Source organism: Mytilus edulis, chromosome 5 (genome assembly GCF_963676685.1).
Source record: "Mytilus edulis chromosome 5, xbMytEdul2.2, whole genome shotgun sequence".
NCBI lineage: Eukaryota > Metazoa > Mollusca > Bivalvia > Mytilida > Mytilidae > Mytilus > Mytilus edulis.
The window spans coordinates 76,958,594-76,982,791 of NC_092348.1; the positions used below are offsets into that span (position 1 = coordinate 76,958,594).

General features: G+C 32.2%; 1 protein-coding gene across 1 annotated transcript; it reads right to left on the reverse strand.

Moving 5' to 3' along the window:
- Positions 1–16,660: 16,660 nt before the first annotated feature.
- On the reverse strand, positions 16,661–21,792 carry LOC139524481 (uncharacterized). The gene is made up of 4 exons (XM_071319268.1): positions 21,680–21,792; positions 19,537–19,721; positions 17,921–18,118; positions 16,661–16,844 (listed from the first exon to the last, which is right to left on the reverse strand). Exons 2-4 carry the CDS (start codon positions 19,700–19,702, stop codon positions 16,822–16,824), a joined length of 387 nt encoding a protein of 128 aa, XP_071175369.1. The 5' UTR covers positions 19,703–19,721; positions 21,680–21,792; the 3' UTR covers positions 16,661–16,821.
- Positions 21,793–24,198: the final 2,406 nt, after the last annotated feature.

Sequence of the window (24,198 nt, forward strand, 5' to 3'; positions counted from 1 at the left end):
GATAACTCGTTGTTGGGTTCCTGCCCCTGAATTGGTAATTTTAAGGAAATTTTACTGTTTGTGGTTATTATCTTGAAAATTATTATAGATAAAAATAAACTGTAAACAGCAATAATGTTCAGCAAAGTAAGATTTACAAATAAGTCAACATGACCGAAATGGTCAATTGACCCATATAGGAGTTATTGCCCTTTATAGTTAATTTTTAACCATTTTTCATAAATCTTAGTAATCTTTTACAAAAATCTTCTTCTCTGAAACTACTAGGCCAAATTTATCCAAACTTGGCCACAATTATCTTTGGGGTATCTAGTTTAAAAAATGTGTCCGGTGACCCGTCCAACCAACCAAGATGGCCGCCATGGCTAAAAATAGAACATAGGGGTAAAATGCAGTTTTTGGCTTATAACTTAAAAACCAAAGCATTTAGAGCAAATCTGACACGCGGTAAAATTGTTTATCAGGTCAAGTACTATCTACCCTGAATTTTCAGATGAATCTGACAACCTGTTGTTGGGTCGCTGCCCCTGAATTGGTAATTTTAAGGAAATTTTCCTGTTTTTGGTTATTATCTTGAAAATTATTATAGATAAAAATAAACTGTAAACAGCAATAATGTTCAGCAAAGTAAGATTTACAAATAAGTCAACATGACCGAAATGGTCAATTGACCCATATAGGAGTTATTGCCCTTTATAGTTAATTTTTAACCATTTTTCATAAATCTTAGTAATCTTTTACAAAAATCTTCTTCTCTGAAACTACTGGGCCAAATTTATCCAAACTTGGCCACAATTATCTTTGGGGTATCTAGTTTAAAAAATGTGTCCGGTGACCCGTCCAACCAACCAAGATGGCCGCCATGGCTAAAAATAGAACATAGGGGTAAAATGCAGTTTTTGGCTTATAACTTAAAAACCAAAGCATTTAGAGCAAATCTGACACGCGGTAAAATGTGTATTAGGTCAAGTACTATCTACCCTGAATTTTCAGATGAATCTGACAACCTGTTGTTGGGTCGCTGCACCTGAATTGGTAATTTTAAGGAAATTTTCCTTTTTTTGGTTATTATCTTGTATATTATTATAGATAGAGATAAACTGTTAACAGCCATTATGTTCAGCAAAGTAGATTTACAAATTATTTAACATGACCGAAATGGTCAGTTGATCCCTTTAGGAGTTATTGCCCTTTATGGTCAATTTTTAACCATTTTTCGTAAATCTTAGTAATCTTTTACAAAAATTTTCTCCTCTGAAACTACTGGGCCAAATTAATCCAAACTTATCCACAATCATCTTTGGGGCATCTACTTTAAAAATGTGTCCGATGACCCGGCCATCCAACCAACCAAGCCGCCATGGCTAAAAATAGAACATAGGGGTAAAATGCTGTTTTTGGCTTATAACTCAAAAACCAAAGCGTTTAGAGCAAATCTGACGGGGTTAAATTGTTTATCAGGTCAAGATCTATCTGCCCCGAAATTTTCAGATGAATCGGACAACCCGTTGTTGGGTTGCTGCCCCTGAATTGGTAATTTTAAGGAAATTTTGCTGTTTTTGGTTATTGTCTTGAATATTATTATAGATAGAGATAAACTGTAAACAGCAGTAATATTCAGCAAAGTAAGATATACAAATAAGTCAGCATGACCGAAATGGTCAATTGACCCCCTAAGGAGTTATTGTCCTTTATAGTAAATTTTCAACAATTTTTATAAAATTTGTAAATTTTTACAAACATTTTCCACTGAAACTACTGGGCCAAGTTCATTATAGATAGAGATAATTGTAAGCAGCAAGGATGTTCAGTAAAGTAAGATGTACAAACACATCACCATCACCAAAATACAATTTTGTCATGAATTCATCTGCTTCCTTTGTTTAATAGTCACATATCCAAGGTGAGCGACACAGGCTCTTTAGAGCCTCTAGTTTTATTTTATCAAAATGTTATATGTTCGAAATGTTTGAATTTTTATTGTTGATTAATTTTATAATTCTGTTGAAATTTGAATCTCAAGAATCTTTTAGTGAGTTTGGATGAATAATTCCACGTTTTAATTTGTACCAGAAGCCTAAGTCACGCATTAATTAACAGGGATTTCAAAATGTCCACGATTAAAATTGCATGTGATGTACATTCTAGATAATTTAAACAAAATGTTAATTTTCTTTTAAAGAAACCTATGTTCAGCTTCATTTAAAGGAACCTATCTATTTTTAATTCTCAAACGTAATTGTTATTACTTTAAAAAGCAACCTCGTTAACAGTTTAGATTTATATCAAATCGGATGAGAATCCAGGATTTTTAAAGGGGGAGGGGTCTAGCCAGTCAACTATATTTGAAAAAAAAGGACTACGCATCAACCATACATGAAGCTCATTGAAAAGGACGTGCCTTCCGCTACTATGGGACTACAATCTAAGTAGACATCTGAGTCACCGAAAATCAACTTATATTGTCATGTATAATTTGATAATTAAATTTTAACACATTTTTACTTTATTTTAAATTTGTTCTTGACAATTTTTTGTTCATTTTAAAAATATAGGGACAACGGAATTGGTGTACGTGGGTTCGATTCCCACCCTAGGCATTCATTTATATCGGCTAGTGCAAAGCGGACAGTTTAGCTTAGTGACCCCACATTGACTCAATAAAAAAATTCAGGCGGCCTCGTTCAGGTCTTGCCATCTTTGTTTTTCTTTTCGAAAATCATACACAACAAAACCAAGGTATAATTGTGAAAATTATACCATAGATAGCTATGGTATAATTTTCGGTTATTGAGATTTATACTCTTGCTGCATTCCCATAGGATACATTGTACAGCTATAGGTTAATATCAGAATATTAAGAATAATTAGTTTCCTGTGTCCATAATCCATTTTTTTTTAAATCGTTCGAAAGATCTACGACAACAAGTTTATATTTATGTTCATCCATATTTTATTTAAACGTTATGTCAAGTACGAAATATTTATCTTTAAAGCGACATCTCGGTTGACCATCCGAAATGAATATTTGTAAACAACTTTTTGTTCACTTTTTTAATAAGATCTTGCAGTTAAAAATAATCTTAACTTCAAAAGGTTATTTTTAATCTTCTATATAAAGTCAATTGAATATTTTTTTAAAACAATGTTCCCATATTACTTTCTTGTTTGATTTGACGTGAGTGTTTAATCTGAATTCCCTTACTGAAATACCAGCATACAGTTAACACTGTTTCTGCCTTTACTGAAATACATGTACCAGCATACAATTAACACTGTTTCTGCCTTTACTGAAATACCAGCATACAATTAACACTGTTTCTGCCTTTACTGAAATTACAGCATACAATTAACACTGTTTCTGCCTTTACTGAAATATCAGCATGCAATTAACATAGTTTCTGCCTTTTTCAATCAGCATTTTCATAAACATTTCTGTTTTTCATAATTACTCGTTCATACATACATTTCCAAAATGTTATTCCTGATTCAACATTTTCATTATTGCGATGTACGTACAGTTATATATATCATGCCTGTTGAAGGTGCATCCCTTTTATTTGGATTTAAAACTAAGTGTTCTGATGACTGTGACGCTGCCAAAACTTATTATTCAATTAGGTAATTGTATAATCTTATCCGCGAGCGATATATTACAGCAGAACCGATTAGCGAAAAACAAATTGCATTGATTTACTTCTTACACTAAGATTTTTAAAAATTGTTCATCTTGAAAAGAAAACGCTGCGAAATATTTTGTTCCAGACTCTTTTTCGAAGAGATAATTGCCTTTTTTTGTTTTATTTTCTAAAAAAAACTATTACCGTTGGCAGATGTGCGAATCTAGAAAATTCCTACTATGATTAAACTATAAACATGTATTTGAAATGCAAAAATCCGAAATATTGCAACCTTGTTTAATTTTAACGTAAATGAAAATTGATGTAAACATTTGAAATATAACAACTGGTTATTGTTTGCCTTCTCTAATAATTATAATCATTTAAAATAAAAGTGTTGACTGTGCATTAAAGAAAAAAAATCAAAGTTAAACCGACCTAGTATGCCTTGAATAGATGAAATAAAAATATATATAATGTACATCACTATAGACATGATACATTTGTCATAAAGATATGCAATTGTGTGAAGATGGATACTATTTCAGTGTGGTAGCTACAAAAGAGAAAGGAGTAGGTCCGGTAAGGGCCGATTTTGGCCTCAAATTTCAGGTTCATCTAACGAAAGTTTTTGGACACTTTTTGAACACGCAAGTTTCTATTTCAATTGATTCGATTAGTTAATGTGAAAGATTTCAAATGATTTAGTCATTAAAAACGCCGCATCCGTGTTCATCCTCAACATTTATATATGTTTTGTATTATCAAATACAACTTACATTTCAATATAATGAATGAACACGAATGCGGCCACTTTCATTTTAGACGGAAACCGTCTAAAAAGTAGCCAAAATGCTAAAGTTTTGAAGATTTCTGTAATTTAGCATGACTTAATGATGCTAATACGCGATATTTGTGCATTGTATTGTCAAAAATAGTTCATATTTATGTAGCAGAAGCATTTTACTTTCCAAAACATAGCTTAAAGATTACATTTTCACAATTTTCTAAAACTCCTATAGTTTGGGGCCGAAAAGGGGTCTTACTGAACCTACTCCTTTAAGTTGTAAAGGAATTTCTAAAAGATTTTGATGTAAAAGTATCCTCTCTTAGTTTATTAACAGTTAGATTTAACACACACAAATATGTACATGAATGTACAGAAAGTGTACATTATAGCACGATAAAAAAATCGGATTTTACCTAATCTCTTAGAAGTACTGTCTATCGACATCGACATATCTAGGGAAAGTCGCTTACAGTTACAAATCATAACTCATGATTAGTATAATTTCAATGACAACCACTCAATTTACTCATTGTTGTCAATATCAAGGCATTGTTGGGAACTGACAAACAAGTGAGAGATAAAGCTAGCTATAAAACAAGGTGTAAATCCAGCTTTTCTTTTGGCCATTAGAGAGTATCATTCTCTAGCGTTTCAGTGTTATGATTTGCATATTATATTTTGTCTAAAATTTCCCCTTATAATATCCTGTGATTGTGCATTTCCAATGTAAAAGTTTACTTAAGAGTTTTTTGTTGTTTCCCCTTATTTATATATATCTTAATGCATCCTACTATATTTATGTTTTGCGACGTCATTGTCTAGATTGAAATAAACAATTAATTTCCCCATAGGCGACAATAATAGCCTTTTTCGAGATACAAACTTTAGAAAGTTGATTTTTTCAACTAAACCTTGCTAGAATTAAAGAAAAATGATAAGGACAGTACTTTTTTGGTCCAAGACATAAAGGTTCGCGTTGCTTTTCCTGGCGTAATTTGTCACGGCTTATCTCCCATCCCTATCAAATTTGCACTTAAAAATACGTGTCTCATCCAAACGTTAAAATACGTCTCAGTTCCGTTAGGGCTAAGAAAAATAATGTATTTGGCCTTTGGTATAATGCAGAGTGCACGAAGTCTCTTAATATTAAAAATAACGGTCGAACATATCGACCAATCAGGATTAGCTATACTCAGTTTTAATTCTGAATATCATGTTATGCTCATAAAATGGCTGCGCCCATAAAATCTAATGGTATATTGTAACCTTTAGACCTATTATAATCTGATACCAATTAGAGTAATGTATCACTGTTGCAAGCTAGTTTAAACGAATGTGAGAAGATTTTCTTATGAAAATGAGGTTATTAAAATTAAGCCAAGCGCAATACAGTTTACATAATAATTGATGCCTACCATTGTTTTTTAATATAGATAGGAGATTACCAAGTTTATGATTTATATGATGTTTAATTCGTTGATTTCGATTGATACGTTTGCCATGAGACCTATTTTTTCGCTGTCTTTTATCCATAATATTCATGATATCAATAGAAGAAGACATATTAGATTTGTCACAAAAATATGCAATTGAGATGGAGGAGATTTAAGCTGTATTAAAAGGCGAAAAGATTGAATGGTTTCAAGATTTTCAAGTAAATGTATTCTCTCTCAGTTAATAAGCAGTTAAATTTAACACACACAGATATATGATACATGCAGTTAGACTTAACCTATCAGTGTGCATGGAATTCATGATAGATCTTGAGTTTTATATACCGAATCTGTAAGAAGTTTGATTGCTATAATTTCAATGACAAAAAAACGTCATCGGGTTCATGTTGCTCTATCTTTATATATGTGTAATTTTTTTATGGAAATTTTCGTCTTTTCTTCGTTTTATTATGTCATCGAATTTTCATATTTTTTCTTCGACTTATTCAGTTTTGAATGACTATTTAGTATTTTCCTTCTCTTTATTTTAAAGATATGGCGGGTTATATTACTTTCGAAGAATCATACAAGACTCAATATACATTTTACGTTTTGTTCACGTGCATACCAGACGAAAAGGTTGGTTGGGCTCATGGAAATGATATATTTCCGCTTGATACGGTACCATCCTCTAGGGATTCGGTGTTGGCATGATTTATATAGTATATTTTGTAAATTTTTCGCTAATACTATCATGTGATTGTGCTTAAACAAAATTTGCATTCACCAATGGACAAGTTTACTACAGAATATTTTTGTTGTTTTGTTTTTATTTTATAAAAACATTTATTTTCAAACATCTAGACATGAGCGTAGCTTTTAAAATTAATTTCAGAAACACGTGAAGCTCGTAAGAAATGGTATCAAATGTTTTCCATTTTGCTGTGAGGTATTTATTAAATCGAATCCACTTCAAATCGAGTCTACTTCAAATCGAAATACTTCTTCAACGGCTTTCAACAATGAGCAACACCATACATGATTTAGCTCTGTATTTGACACTTCAGTTAGGGCTAAGCTGGTGTTTATACATGTATGATTGAGCATGCGCATAGCCTAAACATAACTTAGACAAGACTTGCACTCCCCTCTTTTATATACCTAGGTGCATCCACCCACATTTATGTTTTGCGACGTCATTGTTTAGACCTATTATCTACTGATATAACCTAGATTAATGTATCATTTATTCAAACTATTTTAAACGAACGTGAGACGATTTTCTTATGAAAATGTGGTGATTGAAATTAAGCCAAACGTATTACATGTATATACACAGTAAACTTACTTGTAAAACAGAAATTTTAGACTTTAATTAACATTTGGTAACTTGAACAGCCATAAAGTTGATTTATTATAGAATTAATTATTTATCATTCATATAGGTCTGTTGCTGAATAGCATAGATATGCTTATACTTTCAAATGAAATACTCCAGAATCGAATTACTATATTTTAAATCAAAAAGCGTATTTATAAACTGAGGATGTATGTTATATTCAGGATAATCCCAATGTTGCTTAGGGTAAGATTTAAATTGTAGATATCTGAAAAAAGAAAAGTACGGCAATAACCCTATAAGTCATTGTATATATGTATTGAGATGTATGTACATACGTGTAGGTATATAAAGATAACACAAACAAAAAAGAGTTGCTGCTATCGAATGGCATTGTCTTCATTAAACAGGATCGTTTTCACTGAAATCATTATGGCTTGCATAGTTAGAATTTCCTTTAATATGCAAACAGTTTTAAAATATATAATATACTAATGTTTACATGTTTAACCCCGCCGCATTTTTGCGCCTGTCCCAAGTCAGGAGCCTGTGGCCTATGTTAGGCTTGTATGTTTTATCATTTTAGCTCATTTATATGTTTTGGTGTTTTGTATGACGTCCATTTTCACTGAACTAATACACATTTTTATTTAGGGGCCATCTAACTTAAGGACCACCTCCGGCTGCCAGATTTTCTCGCTGCGTTGAAGACAAATTGGTGGTCTTCAGCTGTTGTCTGCTCTTTGGTCGGGTTGTTGTCTTTTTGACATATTCCCCATTTCCATTCTCAATTTTAAAATCATCATTTAAAACGAAATTCTAAAGTTCATAGGTGAGAAAGGAAATTAGCCGAAAGTCCTAGCTCTGACTGATAGACCTGGCAGTTGAGAGTACTCAATATATATAGTAATATTAACCTGCGCGTTTTATTTCAATTTCCATTTTTTATATGTTTCAGTCAAATACTAGCTTACTGAAAAGTTGCATCTGTTTAGAATGTACTAGCATTAAAGGATACAATCCAGAATTTGAACTAAATTGTCCTATCCATATCAAATTTCTTTTATTTGAATTTTGACCACATACGAAATGAATAGACATTACAATATGAATTACCTCACCTATACATAAGTCTACATATGGAAATGTTTGAGACATAATATGATTTCATTTATAGTGAATTGAACTTTGAAATAAGATTAACCTATAGAAGAACATTTATCTTTCATTTTAAAATACAGAGTTGATTTTGCTTTGTTAGCATGAGTTATATTGGAAATTGTATCTCTTTACCTTTGTTTTTATTTCAATTTGGCAGTTATCGTTTCCAGCTATTATGTTACTAAATCTTCATAATTTCAAAATCGTTTAAATATTGGAAAATTAGTTTTTGTAATTATTCAATTTATTTCCGCATGTAAACATTAACTTTATATACTTAAACAGTGATTATCTTTCAGAATGGATCCGTCATCATCGATAACCCGTCTGCTAAATCTACTGGTAATAATCAGTGAAAAGACAAAGGTTATTTACTGTTGCATATATTGAGTTTAATCTTTTTTTGAAACAATTTTGAATATTCTGCAAATATCAATGTTTAACTCTAGAAGTATAAATACTCAACTTGCACCAGTTTCATTATATAAAGCACAAACACACATGCACGCACACATACACACATATATAATTATAACGGTAATGATGAGGATGAGGATACTGATGAATTAAAAATCTGTATTTCAATAGGATACATGTAAAACTAATAAGTAGATAACTTTAACCATTTTTCATTCAGTTGCTGAGTCTAGAAGTAAAGATTTGCTACTGCAACAACACAAATTTTGAATGCAAGTATTTTTGTTTGAACGGAGTTGGTGTTTTTCCTGCATTTTGAAAGTGAATAATTTAATTAAAGACTAACAGAACCTTTTTTTGGCTGACGATTACTATAGTTATAAAAAATATGCTCTTTCTTAATATTTTCCATAAAAAAAATACCTCAGTGTAATTCCTCATCATTTGTTTTACAATGACGTTTGATATAAGTACGCTTTAAATCAAAACCAAATATAAGTTTATGTTCGCCAAAATGCTACATTTTCTACTGACAAAACAATATTTTATTAAAAATGTAAAATTTGATATGTTAGTTCACATAATGTATCTGTAAGGTTATAGCTGAGTAGTTATTCATACAATGCCTAGAACACAAACATATTCTAACTAATTTGTGGTGCCTTTTAATTTTTATATACACACATATATAGACATAAAAATACTATTTGGAATAATAGCCATTGAGCAATCTATTCACCAGAGACCAAATGACAAAAGAGATAGAAACTATAGATCTCCATACGGCATTCAGCTATATGAAAAACAACATTGAACGCTATGAAAGACCCTGAAATGAAACATTTAAAACAGTTCAAAAGACAAAACCGGATTTATATCCGATACAATGAACTATATCAAATGTATTATACACCCCAAAAAAAACGACAACGACTGATTTGTGATCACGTGCATACCAGACGAAAATTTAGTCACTGACTTTGCCTTGTTTAAAGAATGGTAAATCAAGTAGCCAAAATGCGATGCATATTCAGGACGACCAATGAGCTGCTCAGTTTTCTAGTTTTGGAATTTTGAAAAGTTGGTTCTTTTTTCTGGAACATTCTCTACAAGTTGTCATTCTTATAACACAACTATTTACCCTTGTCTTTATATATTAGACTGTTGAATAAAAGTATGTCGGAATATAGGTGTGTCGGAATATAGGTGTGTCGGAATATAGGTGTGTCGGAATAACGGGGTTGTCTTGATACACATATCTGAAGTCCAGACTTGAAATATGTATTTGAACGTGAAACATGTTTTATTTATTCTTCGGCAAGAACAAGATTTTCTATCTAAAATAACCTCTTTCAAATGGTTTATCGCATATTAAAATTTATTCGTTCATAGTGTATTAATGTACGTTTTTTGATTGAGTTAAGCCTGCCAATTGATATTTTATCGTGTGTTTTTCTATGTTGTGATGTTATGCTATTGTTTCAGAAAAAGGGACAAGGTTTGGATCCAATAAAAAGTTTAATCCCGCTGCAAATGTTTGCACCTGTCCTAAGTCAGGAATCTGATGTACAGTAGTTGCCGTTTGTTTATGTAATCTATACGTGTTTCTCGTTTCTCGCTTTTTTATTTTATATAGATTAGACCGTTGGTTTTCTCGTTTGAATGGTTTTACACTAGTAATTTTGGGGCCCTTTATAGCTTGTTGTTCGGTGTGAGCCAAGGCTCCGTGTTGAAGGCCGTACATTGACCTATAATGGTTTACTTTTTTAAAATTGTTATTTGGATGGAGAGTTGTCTCATTGGCACTCACACCACATCTTCCTATATCTAGTTTATTAAAATATGCTTATCAAGTTTATAATGTATATGGCTCTCCGCTTGCTAATATAAATGACTGTGAATGTGATAATTACAAACGTATAAATACTGAGGAAAAGTTGAAATTTCGAATTTTTATAAAGTCAAAATTTCGAATTCTAAAAAAGTCAAAATTTCGACTTTTTAAAAGTCGAAATTTCAAGAATTTAGAAAGTCAAAATTTCAAGATAAGAAAAGTTAAAATTTCGAGTTAAAATCGAAATTTTAAGATTTCAAATGTCAAAATTTCGACTTTGAAAAAAAATTTCACTACCAATTTTAATTTTTCTATGTCCCTAATACGCTTCCGTACCAATGAGACAACTCCTACCAGAGACCAAATGACGAAGATGTTAACAATTATTGGTCACCATATGGCCTTCAACAATGAGCAAAACCCATACCGCATAGCAAGCTATGAAATGCACCAAAATAACAAAATTAATGTAAAATAAACGTAATGACCTGATTTATGTAAAAAAAAAAATGAAAACAAATATCATATACAACAACAAACGACAACCACAGAATTACAATACAGGCTCCTGACTTGGGACAGGCACATATAGAATGTGGCAGGATTAAACATGTCAGCGGGAATTATTATTGGAATTCCGTATACATGGAAAATTATAACTGAAGGTATTTCTAAGTTGGACAATATTGAAAATAAATTGGTAGATAAAGTTTAAAAAGAACAAAAATCCTGTCATGTTTTTTTTCTTAAAACAATACAGTATTGACTGTATCTTCCTGCAAAAGATGGAAAATATATTAAAATAAGTAGATCGAAGATTGGAATACAATTTTCTATATGCCTTGTATAGCAACCATAATGTCGTTTTTTCAATATTTTCAGATTGCTCATAAGATTCTACGATATCCTTCATTATTAATTAAAAGAAACTGAACTATATACTTTTTGTTAAGAAATCAGAGAAAACATATTTCAGATTTTTCGGAATGTAATGTTGGACAAAAGTTTAAAAATTTTGGCTTTACATGGTAAACGTGATGATAAACCATGACATTTTCTTCCCTTTTTGTGCAAAAGATATTAAATTTGGATTGATTGATAGATTGATTTTGTTTTACGTCACTTTCAGTACTATTGACTTTTTCGTGATGGTCAGTTTTTATTGTTGGATGAAGCCGGAGTGCCCGGAAACTCCATCACCGTTGTCCTATTATATACCTTGTGTGGGTTTTTTTTTATATAATTATGCATTTTACTTTCCAACATACAACCCTTGTGGCTTACTTATATATTAAATATATAAAGGTACATTGTCATAGAAGTGTCTTTTTCAGAAATAAAAACATCGGCATATTTTTATTTTGATATAGTACATTTAATTATATATAAATGTAATATTTTGCTTAATCGGTTTCCTATATATTAATACTTTTTTTAATATCTGTATCGTCCATTTGTCAGAATAACCACACTTTAAAAAATATTTCATTCCTTTTATTCAGGTTTGGCATATAATAAATTTGGTGTACTTAATGTCAAGTTGATGTGACAACAACTGAATTGTAAACTACGTTAACCTACTACAACTTTAACCTGAAAATGAACTTGTTTCAAATTATCAGAATTTCATGTTCACGGAACTATAAATTCATAAAAAAAAAACGTTATATATAACATAATTAAAAAATGAAGATCAAAATCTAACCAAATATTGGACATACGAACGGACGGAAGCACATATCAGACAAATACTTTCCTTCTATCGTAGGCGAGACAAAACAACTGGTCTGACTTCTCTTATTTTTACTAATGAAATTAACAAAATTTCTTACACTCGCTGCATCATTTTTCTATAGATATTCACTGTTAAATCAAAATATCATTCTTCTGTAGATCATCACTTTGAAATTGTAATATAATTCTGAAATAAAGCTTCAAGTACAATTTAAACCTCATTTATTTTTCCTACGCCAACCACTGTTAACTATGGCAATCCGTTCTCGTCAAAACTATGTTTAAACCTTTTTTTTCGAAAAAAAAATACACACTGAGATTTAAAAACCTAAAATAACACACTGAGAAATCGAAATTACACACTGAGATTTAAAAAAATAAAAAACACACACTAAAAATTCAAAATTACACACTGAGATTTTACTGAGATGAAATCAATTGAAAAACACACACTGATAATTGTTAATTACACACAGAGATTTCAAAAATACACACTGCAAATTACTAATTAATATTCATGAGATGAATAATTCATCAGATTAATATCTTGATCTCAAGAACTCTTGTCATTATAGAGCCCCCTCCCCCCTCCATTATAATGAAATGCGATTCCTTCAACCATCATTCGTTATATATTTCAAAACTTAACACCGCTCATATTCATAAGTTTGTTGCCTATAATTCAAATCATTACCACCAGTGTATCGGGATTTTTTTTTACTTAAAACCGTTTAAGCATGGGTCTCTTTTCAAAAGTCTTCCAACTGTTACCCTGATTTCCCAAGATAATCTTTTATATTTTTGTTACGTTTATATGTTATAATAATCAAGGCCGTACGGTGTACATAACAAAAATATAAAAGATTATCTTGGGAAATCAGGGTAACAGTTGGAAGACTTTTGAAAATTCGCCGACTTGTTTCTTTATGAACGCATCTATCCAATCGAACTAGAGATAAAGGATACTACAGATACAATTAAGTCGGCTTCATATCTTGACTTACATCTAGAAATTGACAATGAGGGTCGGTTGAAAACAAAACTTTACGACAAAAGAGATGATTTCAGCTTTCCAATTGTGAACTTTCCATTTCTAAGTAGCAACATTCCAGCAGCACCTGCATACGGGGTATATATCTCCCAATTGATACGATATTCCCGTGCTGGCATTTCCTATCATGATTTTCTTGATAGAGGTTTGCTGCTCACAAGGAAGCTATTAAACCAAGAGTTCCAAATAGTGAAGTTGAAATCATCCCTTCGTAAATTTTACGGACGCCATCACGAGTTGGTTGACCGTTATGGAATAACCGTTTCACAAATGATATCGGATATGTTCCTTACGTCGTAACTACAATCCCCTTCCCTTTCATGAATATGACCTACCGAATTAGACTATTTACCGGATTTGTAATCACATAAGCAACACGACGGGTGCCACATGTGGAGCAGGATCTGCTTACCCTTCCGGAACACCTGAGATCACCCCTAGTTTTTGGTGGGGTTCGTGTTGTTTATTCTTTAGTTTTCTATGTTGTGTCGTGTGTACTATTGTTTTTCTGTTTGTCTTTTTCATTTTTAGCCATGAAGTTGTCAGTTTGTTTTAGATTTATGAGTTTGACTGTCCCTTTGGTATCTTTCGTCCCTCTTTTACGATTACTTCACATGTACCTTTCTTCATATTTTCAACGTTTAATCCATTTGCTTTGATACGGTGTAATAAAAAGCTAGACTATACTGATGAATAAAGTGTATTTACTGAAAATGTAATAAATCGGAAAATACGCTTTGTCCTGCAATCAGAGAAAGGCATTTCTATTTATTTCTACTGCTTTGATCTTGATATGCGTTTAACTTAGATTTTATTTTATTAAGATGCGTTCGAACGTATCATGTTTGAACGACTTTCTGTTTATCTAATAGATGATCCAAGTATTGTAAACCTGTTTACAACAGTAAAGACTACTATTGACTGTATAGGATGCTCGCTCCTCTGTTTCAAAATAACAAGCTTTTTAAAAGACTATAATAAATTGATAAATTGATAATACTTAAACAATGGTAATTAAAAAACAGATTTTTAAACCAATGAATGGTCGTCAGTCCGTGTAGTACTACTTGTTTTTGAGATATAATTAATTGAAAATTTGGCGGGAAGTGATTCTCTCTAGATTTTTCATAAATTTAACATTGTTACCTTTTTTTCTTTCAAAAACTATGGAAAAAAACAAGTATTTTATTAGATTTAAAAAAATGGATTTTTAAAGTATATGTAATAAAAGTATGAAAAGAAAAGTAAGGTTTGTGGGCAAAGTTTTGTATTGACACTACATGGATAAAACTTTAAGAGGATTTCGAATATCTGACAAAAAGTCAAACACAAGAGTATCGAACATCCTTAAATGGATTTCCATCGATATTGTTTTAAACACAGTGTCAAAAGATATAACTTTCAATTTATAGAAGGGCCAAGTTCTGCACCAATCATATCAAATCTTCTTATTTTCATATTTGCATATGCCATGTCAAGGAATTTACATATAAAGATGTGAATATCAAAATGATAAAATGACTGCCAAAGTTCCACAACTCTTGTAAAAAAGTAAAATCAAACTTGCGGTATGATATGGTTTTCCAACCAGATGATAGAAAACAATATGAGAGCCTTTTTCTGTTAAACTGTCTCAAAAGGTGTTAGTGTGTACAAAAGTAACATGAGTAAGAACTGGTCGAATTCTCTAATATTACGTAAAAATGGAGGAATATAAACGACGGTTTAGTCAACTAAACATGATTGCAAACAACCAAATGGAAGTTTTTAACGACCTTGACTGTCTTTTACTGGTTGTTGCAACAAAAAATCTTCAGTGGTTACAAAGTTATGATAAAAAGTGGAATACTATATATATGCGTTTGTTATGAAATTTTGTATCTTTGTTTTTAGCTTGCTCAGTGTAGGGATAAAAGAGAAAAATAAATCAAATTTATGCTATTATGTGTTTTTTTTCTCTTCTAGTATATAAATTATCAAAAACTACCTCATATATCAATATTGCAGTACCCTAACTGGAGATATATGCCATCAAAGTTGAATATACAATTAAAGTGAAAAAATGTCTTGTCCGTAGTGTAATAACATTGATGTTGCATTGCCAAGTTCCGGTTCTTTTGTTGACATGAAAACACTACTAACATTTTTTTCTACCATCTATTAATAAAGGAAACATTTGAAAAATATGTCAGAATGTCTTGTCCGTAGACACATGTCTTGTCCGTAGACACATGTCTTGTCCGTAGACATGGCTTTATATCAATATTGCTTGGCTTTATGGGTCTTAATTAGGTCTATGTGTTGTTAAACTTCGATATAACTTATTTTTAATTTATAAATGGCAATTGAAGTGTTCTAATTTTTTGTAAATTTACTTTACCGGAGGGGATTTTGAAAAGTGGCAAATTATATTTCGGTTTGAGATCATGGGGTGTTTCAATAGACGGTGGGACAATATAAAGTTAAGCATGGGTGGCAATAAATAATCGAGTGTTGTCTTTTTTGGTTTAGCACAAAATTATGAAATTCTTTGTTGGCACCGCAACTAAAAGTTACAATTTTGATACATAAGATTATTAAATGATATGAGCAAATAAGCCCTAATACGGATCAGCATGTGCAATACTGAAAACGTTCCACCGTCGATTTAAATCAAGATTCAATATTGCTCTTCAAACAGGACCAATACGGAAAAAAACCAGGGCCAATACAGATAAAAGCTGGAAAAAAAGCCGTATTAGCCCTAAGGCTAATACAGGACGTTCACTTCTGGTTTTCAATTTTCTTACGCCATTACTTAACTTTGGAAGTATCGTTATGCATAAAAACATTTGTATAATATTTTTTAAATTAAAATCATAAAATAAACAGGATAAATGATGTGCAATGTTTTGTAACGTCTTAAAGTTTTGAAACGGAAAAAACAGGGCCAATACAGAAAAAAGCGGGGGAAAAGCCGTATTGGCCAATGGGCTAATACGGGACGTTCACTTCCGGTTTTTAATTTTCTGATGATCATTTAATAAAAGTGTTATGAACTGGCTGTTTCTGTATTGGCACTGGTATATATTCTCGGTCAGCTGTATTGACCCTCGACCCTATGGGTCTCGAGGCCAATACAGGAAACCTTGAATTTATACCAGTGCCAATACAGAAACAGCATGCAGTTAATAACACTATAATATAGCTGTGACTTAAAATTATCCGAATGCTTTTACGCAATGCATGTTTTGAGTGACATAAACATAAAAAGCACAGGAAAAGGCAGCATATGAGACAACTTTGAGAAAGGAGGATTTTATTTTGAAATCAATTTTATGCGTGATTACAGGTCAGTTTCTTTTTTTTTCTATATAATTGTATCATCAAATGTAATATAAGTATATATATATATATATATAAAGAGATAATTGAAAAATGATAATCAGCAGTCTGGCAATCTTCACTTTGTACAAAGGTCGGTATCTGTAAAATTAAAAAAAAACAACTTTGTCATTGGTGATCATTTATCAATATAATATGGAAACAATAATTCAATGAATGTACTAATACACATGTCTTTTTTTTTTTAATATATATATATATCTCGATTACGAACCGTTTTACATTTTTTAAATTGAAATGCATTTTGTATGATATTACAATTATCTTGACATTTAAAAAAAGAGGTCGCATAGGAGATCAACTTTGACGTGTTTTTATTTTAAATGGTTGATTATTCTTTTTTTTTTTACTGTTCAATATATTATTGATGTTAGAATAAATTGATTTGTAAAAAATTTATCAGAGTCTGAACTTCCTAGCGACATATTTTTGAAATCTTACATCTAAGAGTAGCAGAGTAGTCGTCTAATCTGTATATTTACTGATAGTTTCCTATTCCCCATTGGGATATTTTGACAAAGTATTGATTTGCATGACGGTGATATATACATAGAAGGAGACACTTACACTGTCCGTCGCATCTAATCTCTTTTTTTGGGGGTTTCATGCATTTCCCTTGGTTTTTGTTCCTTACCTTGATTTTTATCTTTCTAATGACTTCATGCGATTTAAACGTCGATTATACAACTGTTGCGTCTCATGTAATCTATTGACACCGAAGGTCGACTGGTGAGTTTTACTATGTAAAGAACAATTCCAGAAGGATAAAATTTGTTGAGGGTTCATCGAATTGACACTACGCTATGAATAATAACAGAGCCATATTCGGGCAGAATGAAGCTTGTCATCAGATGCAACGCGCACTCAATACATAAAGGAACATTACACTACCCTTTGGTGGTAAATTGTAAGTATGTGCCCTGTTGCAAGACTTATGTCCGTCCCTTCAATCATACCTTCTTTTGGTTGATCTATTGAAATTTGCCAACATCTTTGCTTCGGAACATACTTATTTGAATTATTGTTTAAAATGTTCTCGTGATATATAATCTACATGATATCAACCAATCTATTAACTAAATTATGAAAACATTGCAAACTAGTTACCTGAAATCAATGTTTTTCATGTAGAAACTAAAGAAACTTTTATAACTGACCTTCTCGTCTTTTATCACAAGCTCCAGTTGTAGAATCCCACAAAGAGTGCCCTTTTCTACAGTAGAACCATTCTGTTCTGTTCTCTTCATCTAAACAGCCATAGGTTCCAAAGGGTAGAAAAGTGCAAATTACATAGCATCCGTCATTATCAATTACCAAACGGTCTTTGTCCTCGCATGCTCTTTTCTGTAAAAGATCTGTAAATGCAAAATATCAAATTCAAAGGACCTAGCATATGATACTAATTAATAACTTTTTTGAATTTTTCAAAATACTAAAGATTTTCTTATCCCAGGCATAGATAACCTTAGCCGTATTTGGCATAACTTTTTGGAATTTTGGATTCTCAATGCTCTTCAACTTGGTACTTGTTTGGCTTTATAAATATTTTGAAATGAGCGTCACTGGTGAGTCTTATGTAGACGAAACACGCGTCTGGCGTACTAAATTATAATCCTGTACCTTTGAAAACTTTTAACACCACTGGGTCGATGCCACTGCTGGTGGACGTTTAGTCCCCGGGGGTATCACCAGCCCAGTAGTCAACACTTCGATGTTGACATGAATATCAATAATGTGGTCATTTTCATAAATTTCCTGTTTACAAAATTTTGAATTTTTCAAAATACTAAGCATTTTCTTATCCCAGGCATAGATAACCTAGGGTATCACCAGCCCAGTAGTCAACACTTCGGTGTTGACATGAATATCAATAATGTGGTCATTTTTATAAATTTCCTGTTTACAAAATTTTGAATTTTTCAAAATACTAAGGATTTTCTTATCCCAGACACAGATAACCTTGGCCGTATTTGGCATTACTTTTTGGAATTTTTGATCCTCAATGCTCTTCAACTTTGTACTTATTTGGCTTTATAAATATTTTGGTATGAGTGTCACTAATGAGTCTTATGTAGACGAAACGCGCGTATGGCGTACTAAATTATAATCCTGGTACCTTTGATAAAAAAATTTATCATCTGTTCATTGAACCAGAAAATCTGAATGAAAAAAATAAAGTAATTGGCAAATCAAACACTACTTAAACATTAATTTGACAACACTACCATTGCTCATAAAACAAGAAAGTATACTAGGGCGGGGATAGCTTTTTTCTTTATTCTAATTACAAACAAAAACATTAAATTAAAAAAAAAATTAAAAACTGTCTCGAAATAGCAAATTTTTGGTGTTTAATCTTTTGGGTTTTTACCTATATAATCATCAATAAATTTTCCCAGAAATTCTATTATGAAAAGTGTTTAGTTGAAATTCTATAGCTCCTGTGCCTTGAAGGAAGCTTGTGCATCATTTTGGTTAACTACATGGTGACCGTTGAATGGCTTATTTCGTTGACTTTATTATATTTTTGGTTGCTGTCTTATCAATGTTTTTCAAAATTAAAGAAATCAATACCTAACCATAAGAAGGTATGGTAACTTTCGAAATTTTACGCTGCATATCTCAGGTTTTCATATTTTTTGTTCGTACTATTGGTTACCGTAAGATCTAAACATTATGCTACAAACAAAAATGATGAAATATTCAAAAAAATTTCATTTTCATCTTGTGTACCAGACTATCATAAAAGGCACAATAATTCTTATACGCTTGCCTCTTTTTGTTGTGTCCGTTTGACAACGTGCGTCCCTGCGATCCAGGACCTGTATACCATCCTCAATATAACAGCATGCTGAATCCATACCAGCACATCTCTTGTCAACTGGTCCCATTGATGCATTTCCTAACGCCAGAGCAAACAGTAATAAAATGGCAAGCATTGTAATTCTTTAGTTTAACCTACAATGATATCATTTATGTTTTACTGGGATTTATTTCGTTGTCCGTTGCAAGGTTTGTAAACAAATATATAATAATAAATTGCAGATTAATTCCTGTATTGCTATGAATCTCAGTTTATGACCAAACTGAAAATGCCTGTACCAAGTTAGGAATATGAAAGTTGTTGTCTATTTGTTTTTTGAGCTTTTGATATTGGCATTTGATTTAAGAGACAGTACTTTTGTTTTCGAAACAACTACGCCTAGCATATAGCGCGCAATTATACGGAATATGATTGGTGGTTTTTTTTTCTATATGAGTAAAAAGAGTTATATAATAGTTGGAAAATAATAAAGGCTAAGTATTTAATAATTTGAAGAAAAAAAAACTGAGGGTAATTATATATCAATTTGAAATTAAATGAGTATAATTAAAAATCTATTTTGACGATAACGTATGAACGATTTAATATACTTGGTAGAATAAGAAGGTGTTTAAGCTTTTTGTTAGTAATTAACTTGTCACGTCAACGGAGTTAGCGTTTTAAAATGCACAAATCAAGCGTTAATTGCACTTAAGGAATTATAAGTCGAAGAATAATGGACAACATCATGACAAACTATACCTTTTTTTAAATATATGAAAGCATACCTTTTCGTAGCTTGTCGCGTCGCGTATATACGAAATTTAACGAAGCCATAATCCCACTCCGTCACCTACACGTATGAGGTACATTGAAATGCAGATTACTCAGTTTAGCTCTTTATTCTTTATCGTAATAACCCCAAGAAAGGGAACACAGAAGGAATTAAAACATCAAAAATCAGCATATGCGAATACACTTTTAATATAGCAATATAGCTTTTTGGTTTACAATTTAAATACACTTCTTAGAAAGACTTTTCAGATTCTTTTATTTTTATTTTAGGGTTTTTGTGGGAGGGTTTAGTTGATTTTCTTTTTAAAAAAAATAGTGAGACGCCTTTACGCTTCCGTAGAGTTTTAGTGAATTAAAACGAAAATAGTCTTCGTTTGTGCTAAAAATCTGTAAAGTATATATTCATAGCCGTGAATAAAACTGTAACACGCGAAATAAACCGTATCGCTATTTGTCAGCCATTACTGGAAATCATTAAAGTTCCCGTAAAAGTTTCACGTCATAAAAGGAAATATCCGACGCCACAATGGTGATGTTGTATGACGTCAATAGTTCAAACGAAACAGATTCTCGGGTCAATCGGCAATAGCGATAATGAGCTAAGCAATAGAAAAAACGAAAATTTTGACAGGACACATATAGCTATTATATATACTGTGAAAAAGTCCAAATCATTATGTGGTCTTCAACATTTATTATTGTCGCATTCATGAAGTTATATTTGCAATACAATCCAAAACGATGCAAAAATATTGAATTTCATTTTTTGATAACGTTTTTGTACTTTGAGGTTTTAAATAGTGGGTTACATGTAACACCGACGGAATGTAAATTATACGAAATCCTTATTTCGGAATCATTTTATTTCATAATTTAGATTAAGGGGGTAGACCTTGGTTCAGGGAGATAACTCTTTAAATCAGTTAAGCGTTTGTAAAAGTCAAGTTCATCAATGTTTTTTAAGCATTTACCGGAAACAGATTAAAAATAATCTATGTAACTTAGAAGCTTAGAATATGTTTTTGAAAATGGTTGACACAAACATACTGATGATTTTAAGAGTTATTTCCCTTAACCTAGGTCTACCTCCTTAAATAGCATACTTTTTTTAATGGAAATCAAACGGATATCAAAGTCATTGAGCCCATGTGCATCGTTTTCAGGCATGAAATATTTCATGTTACGATTAAGTATCGTAAAAGAGGGACGAAAGATACCAAAGGGACAGTCAAACTCATAAATCTAATGTAATATTGCCCCATAATTTTAGATTTGATATTTGATGTTTTTTAATATATAAAAAAAAAGGGTTTCTTACCTTGTTTCATGCAGTTCAACTGGAAATGATACCAGGGAATGTAGTTTATATGTGTTTATATACCAATCCATGTTTTTGATCAGTGGCGGAAAATGTATTCAGGCAATTATGTTGTAATTGTACATCAAAAACGATAAGATCAGAAAATGTTAAATTAAATTTGATTGTTTTAATAATGGATTTTTAATATATTCTACTTCAATTTTGACACTTAAAATGAAAATAGTTGATATCAGAATATTACGAATAATTCGTTTCCTGTGTCCATAATCAAGTTTTTTTTACAATCGTTCGAAAAATCTACAATTATCCATACTTTTTGCAAACCTTATGTCAAGGACGACATATTTATCTTCAAAGCGACATATCGAATGACCATCCAAAGTGTATATTCGTAAACATATTTTTTTCTCATTTCAAGGACACTTTTTTATCAGATTATTTTTCGCCAAAGTGATGTTAACTTCAAAAGGTTATGTTTAATTATCAATTCAAAGTCAATTGAATAATTAAAAAAAAAATGTTCTCATATTACTTTCTTGTTTGATTTGACGTGAGTGTTTAATCTGAATGCCCTTACTGAAATATCAGCAAACAATAAACACTGTTTCAGCATTTTTCATCAGCCTATTTCATAAACATTTCTGTCTTTAAGATTTACTCGATCATACATACATTTCCAAAATGTTATTCCTGATTCAATAGTTTCGTTATTGCGATGTACGTGTAGTTATATATCATGCCTGTTGAAGGTACATCCCTTTTATTTGGATTTGAGTCTAAGTGTTCTGATAGCTGTTACGCTGCCAAAACTTATTATTCAATTATGTCATTGTTTTATCTTATCCGCGAGCGATCTTTTATAGCAGAATAGATTAGCGAAAACAAATGTCATTGATTTACTTCTTAAGCTAGGTTCACACTGCCGATCAGATCAACTCGATTATCTCGATTGTCCAAATGTCCACGACCAAGCTCAACCAAATTCTTAATCATGCCTGTTTACGACTTCTACCCGACCGCCATCCGACTGTACACGACCTTAACTCGACCATTCGCGACTCCATCACGACTCCATCCCAACAACATAATGAAGACTTATTAGATAATTTCGATCAATTCACGATCTTTAAAGCTGGGGTCACATATTCACTAGTTTTACTGCCGTCCTTGACAGGACCATTCCCGATTAAAATTTGTCAAAAGTCTGATCAAGATCCTGTGAATCGTGGATGGAAATTCAAACGTTAATTAAAATTGGTAAAACAAATAATTTTATCACAACAACAATCAGATATTGTTCAGGAAGCGTCCATATTCAACCGTTTCCAAGCGAATTTATCCCGATAATCCCGTTCTAAATCCGCTTCTAATCCAATGTGTATCTTTCGCCTGGTAAAACTCGACCGAATCTGTCACGACTGCGTCCCTATTCTACCGAATGTAATCCGACAGAGATCAGACAGTGACCAGACAGTTAACCGACGCTGTCAGCATACCCGGGATGATCAGGTATTGTCGGAACATAATCCTATCACGGTCCGCTCTATCGCTTGCAAACGGCTTTGTCTGGTCTCAGTCGTATTGTATTCTGTACTTGTCGGGACTCTGACGTGGGTATCATTTACGAATTTCGTATTAATGACGAGACTGTTCCGGAACGGTTTCGGCAAAAACGGTTCGCAATCGACAAGATCTGGATGCAATCTGGACTCAATTGGTAGAAAAACAGCAATGAAAAATTTCTCCAGATCATTCCCGTTCCAAAGGACACCGTCCAGAATACTCAGAACATTGTTTGGATTTTGATCCGATACAGTAAAATCTGTCACGACATAGGCACGATTGTAATCCGACTATACAAAATCGAATGAGTTTCCCCGAATGTTACGGGACGCACCTAACTGTCGGGGTGCTTTGCCGAACTATTCGGACCCTTCCCGACCCGTAGGAATCCGTTACGAAATTAAACGACTGCGTTCAGACAATGATAGGACATTCCAGATAATTGAGGATAGTAATCAGACTTTTTCACTTTGCGTGTCGCATCGCTGTCTGATCTCAAACGGGAGCAAAAATCGGCAATTTGTGAACCCCGCATTACACAATCTTTACTCGACTAGCTAGACCAAATCAACTATTCACGATCTCAGTCTGATCTCGACCAGACCAGATCGTATATATGGGTCGTAGGGATAACCGGGAATTGGTCGGGTATGCACATTTTTAGTATAAAAACGTTCGAATTTTTTATTCCCTGCCGCTTCGGAGTGGACATTAAGTGTTACCATTGTCCTTCTGTACTCACGTACGTCCCAACATGACCCGTCATAATGTTATATATGCTAGCTGGGGCATTATTGGTGTCCCATGGACACATTCTCCGTTTATTTGGTTATGTCCAGTAGAAGGTCCGACTGAAATCATACATTTAAAATATCTACATAGATATAAAGCAATTGGATTTGTGGGCAAGGTGGTAAGAGCTCAGAGAGACAGGTTGATAGCGGTGACAGAGC

Excerpts from the sequence above, each read along its gene's own strand:
- LOC139524481 (XM_071319268.1), bottom strand. The coding sequence starts at position 19,702 with ATGCTTGCCATTTTATTACTGTTTGCTCTGGCGTTAGGAAATGCATCA. Across the intron at positions 18,119-19,536 it reads AACGGACACAACAAAAAGAG|ATCTTTTACAGAAAAGAGCA; the intron begins GCAAGCGTATAA and ends TTGCATTTACAG. Across the intron at positions 16,845-17,920 it reads TTGTGATAAAAGACGAGAAG|ATACCGACCTTTGTACAAAG; the intron begins GTCAGTTATAAA and ends TTAATTTTACAG.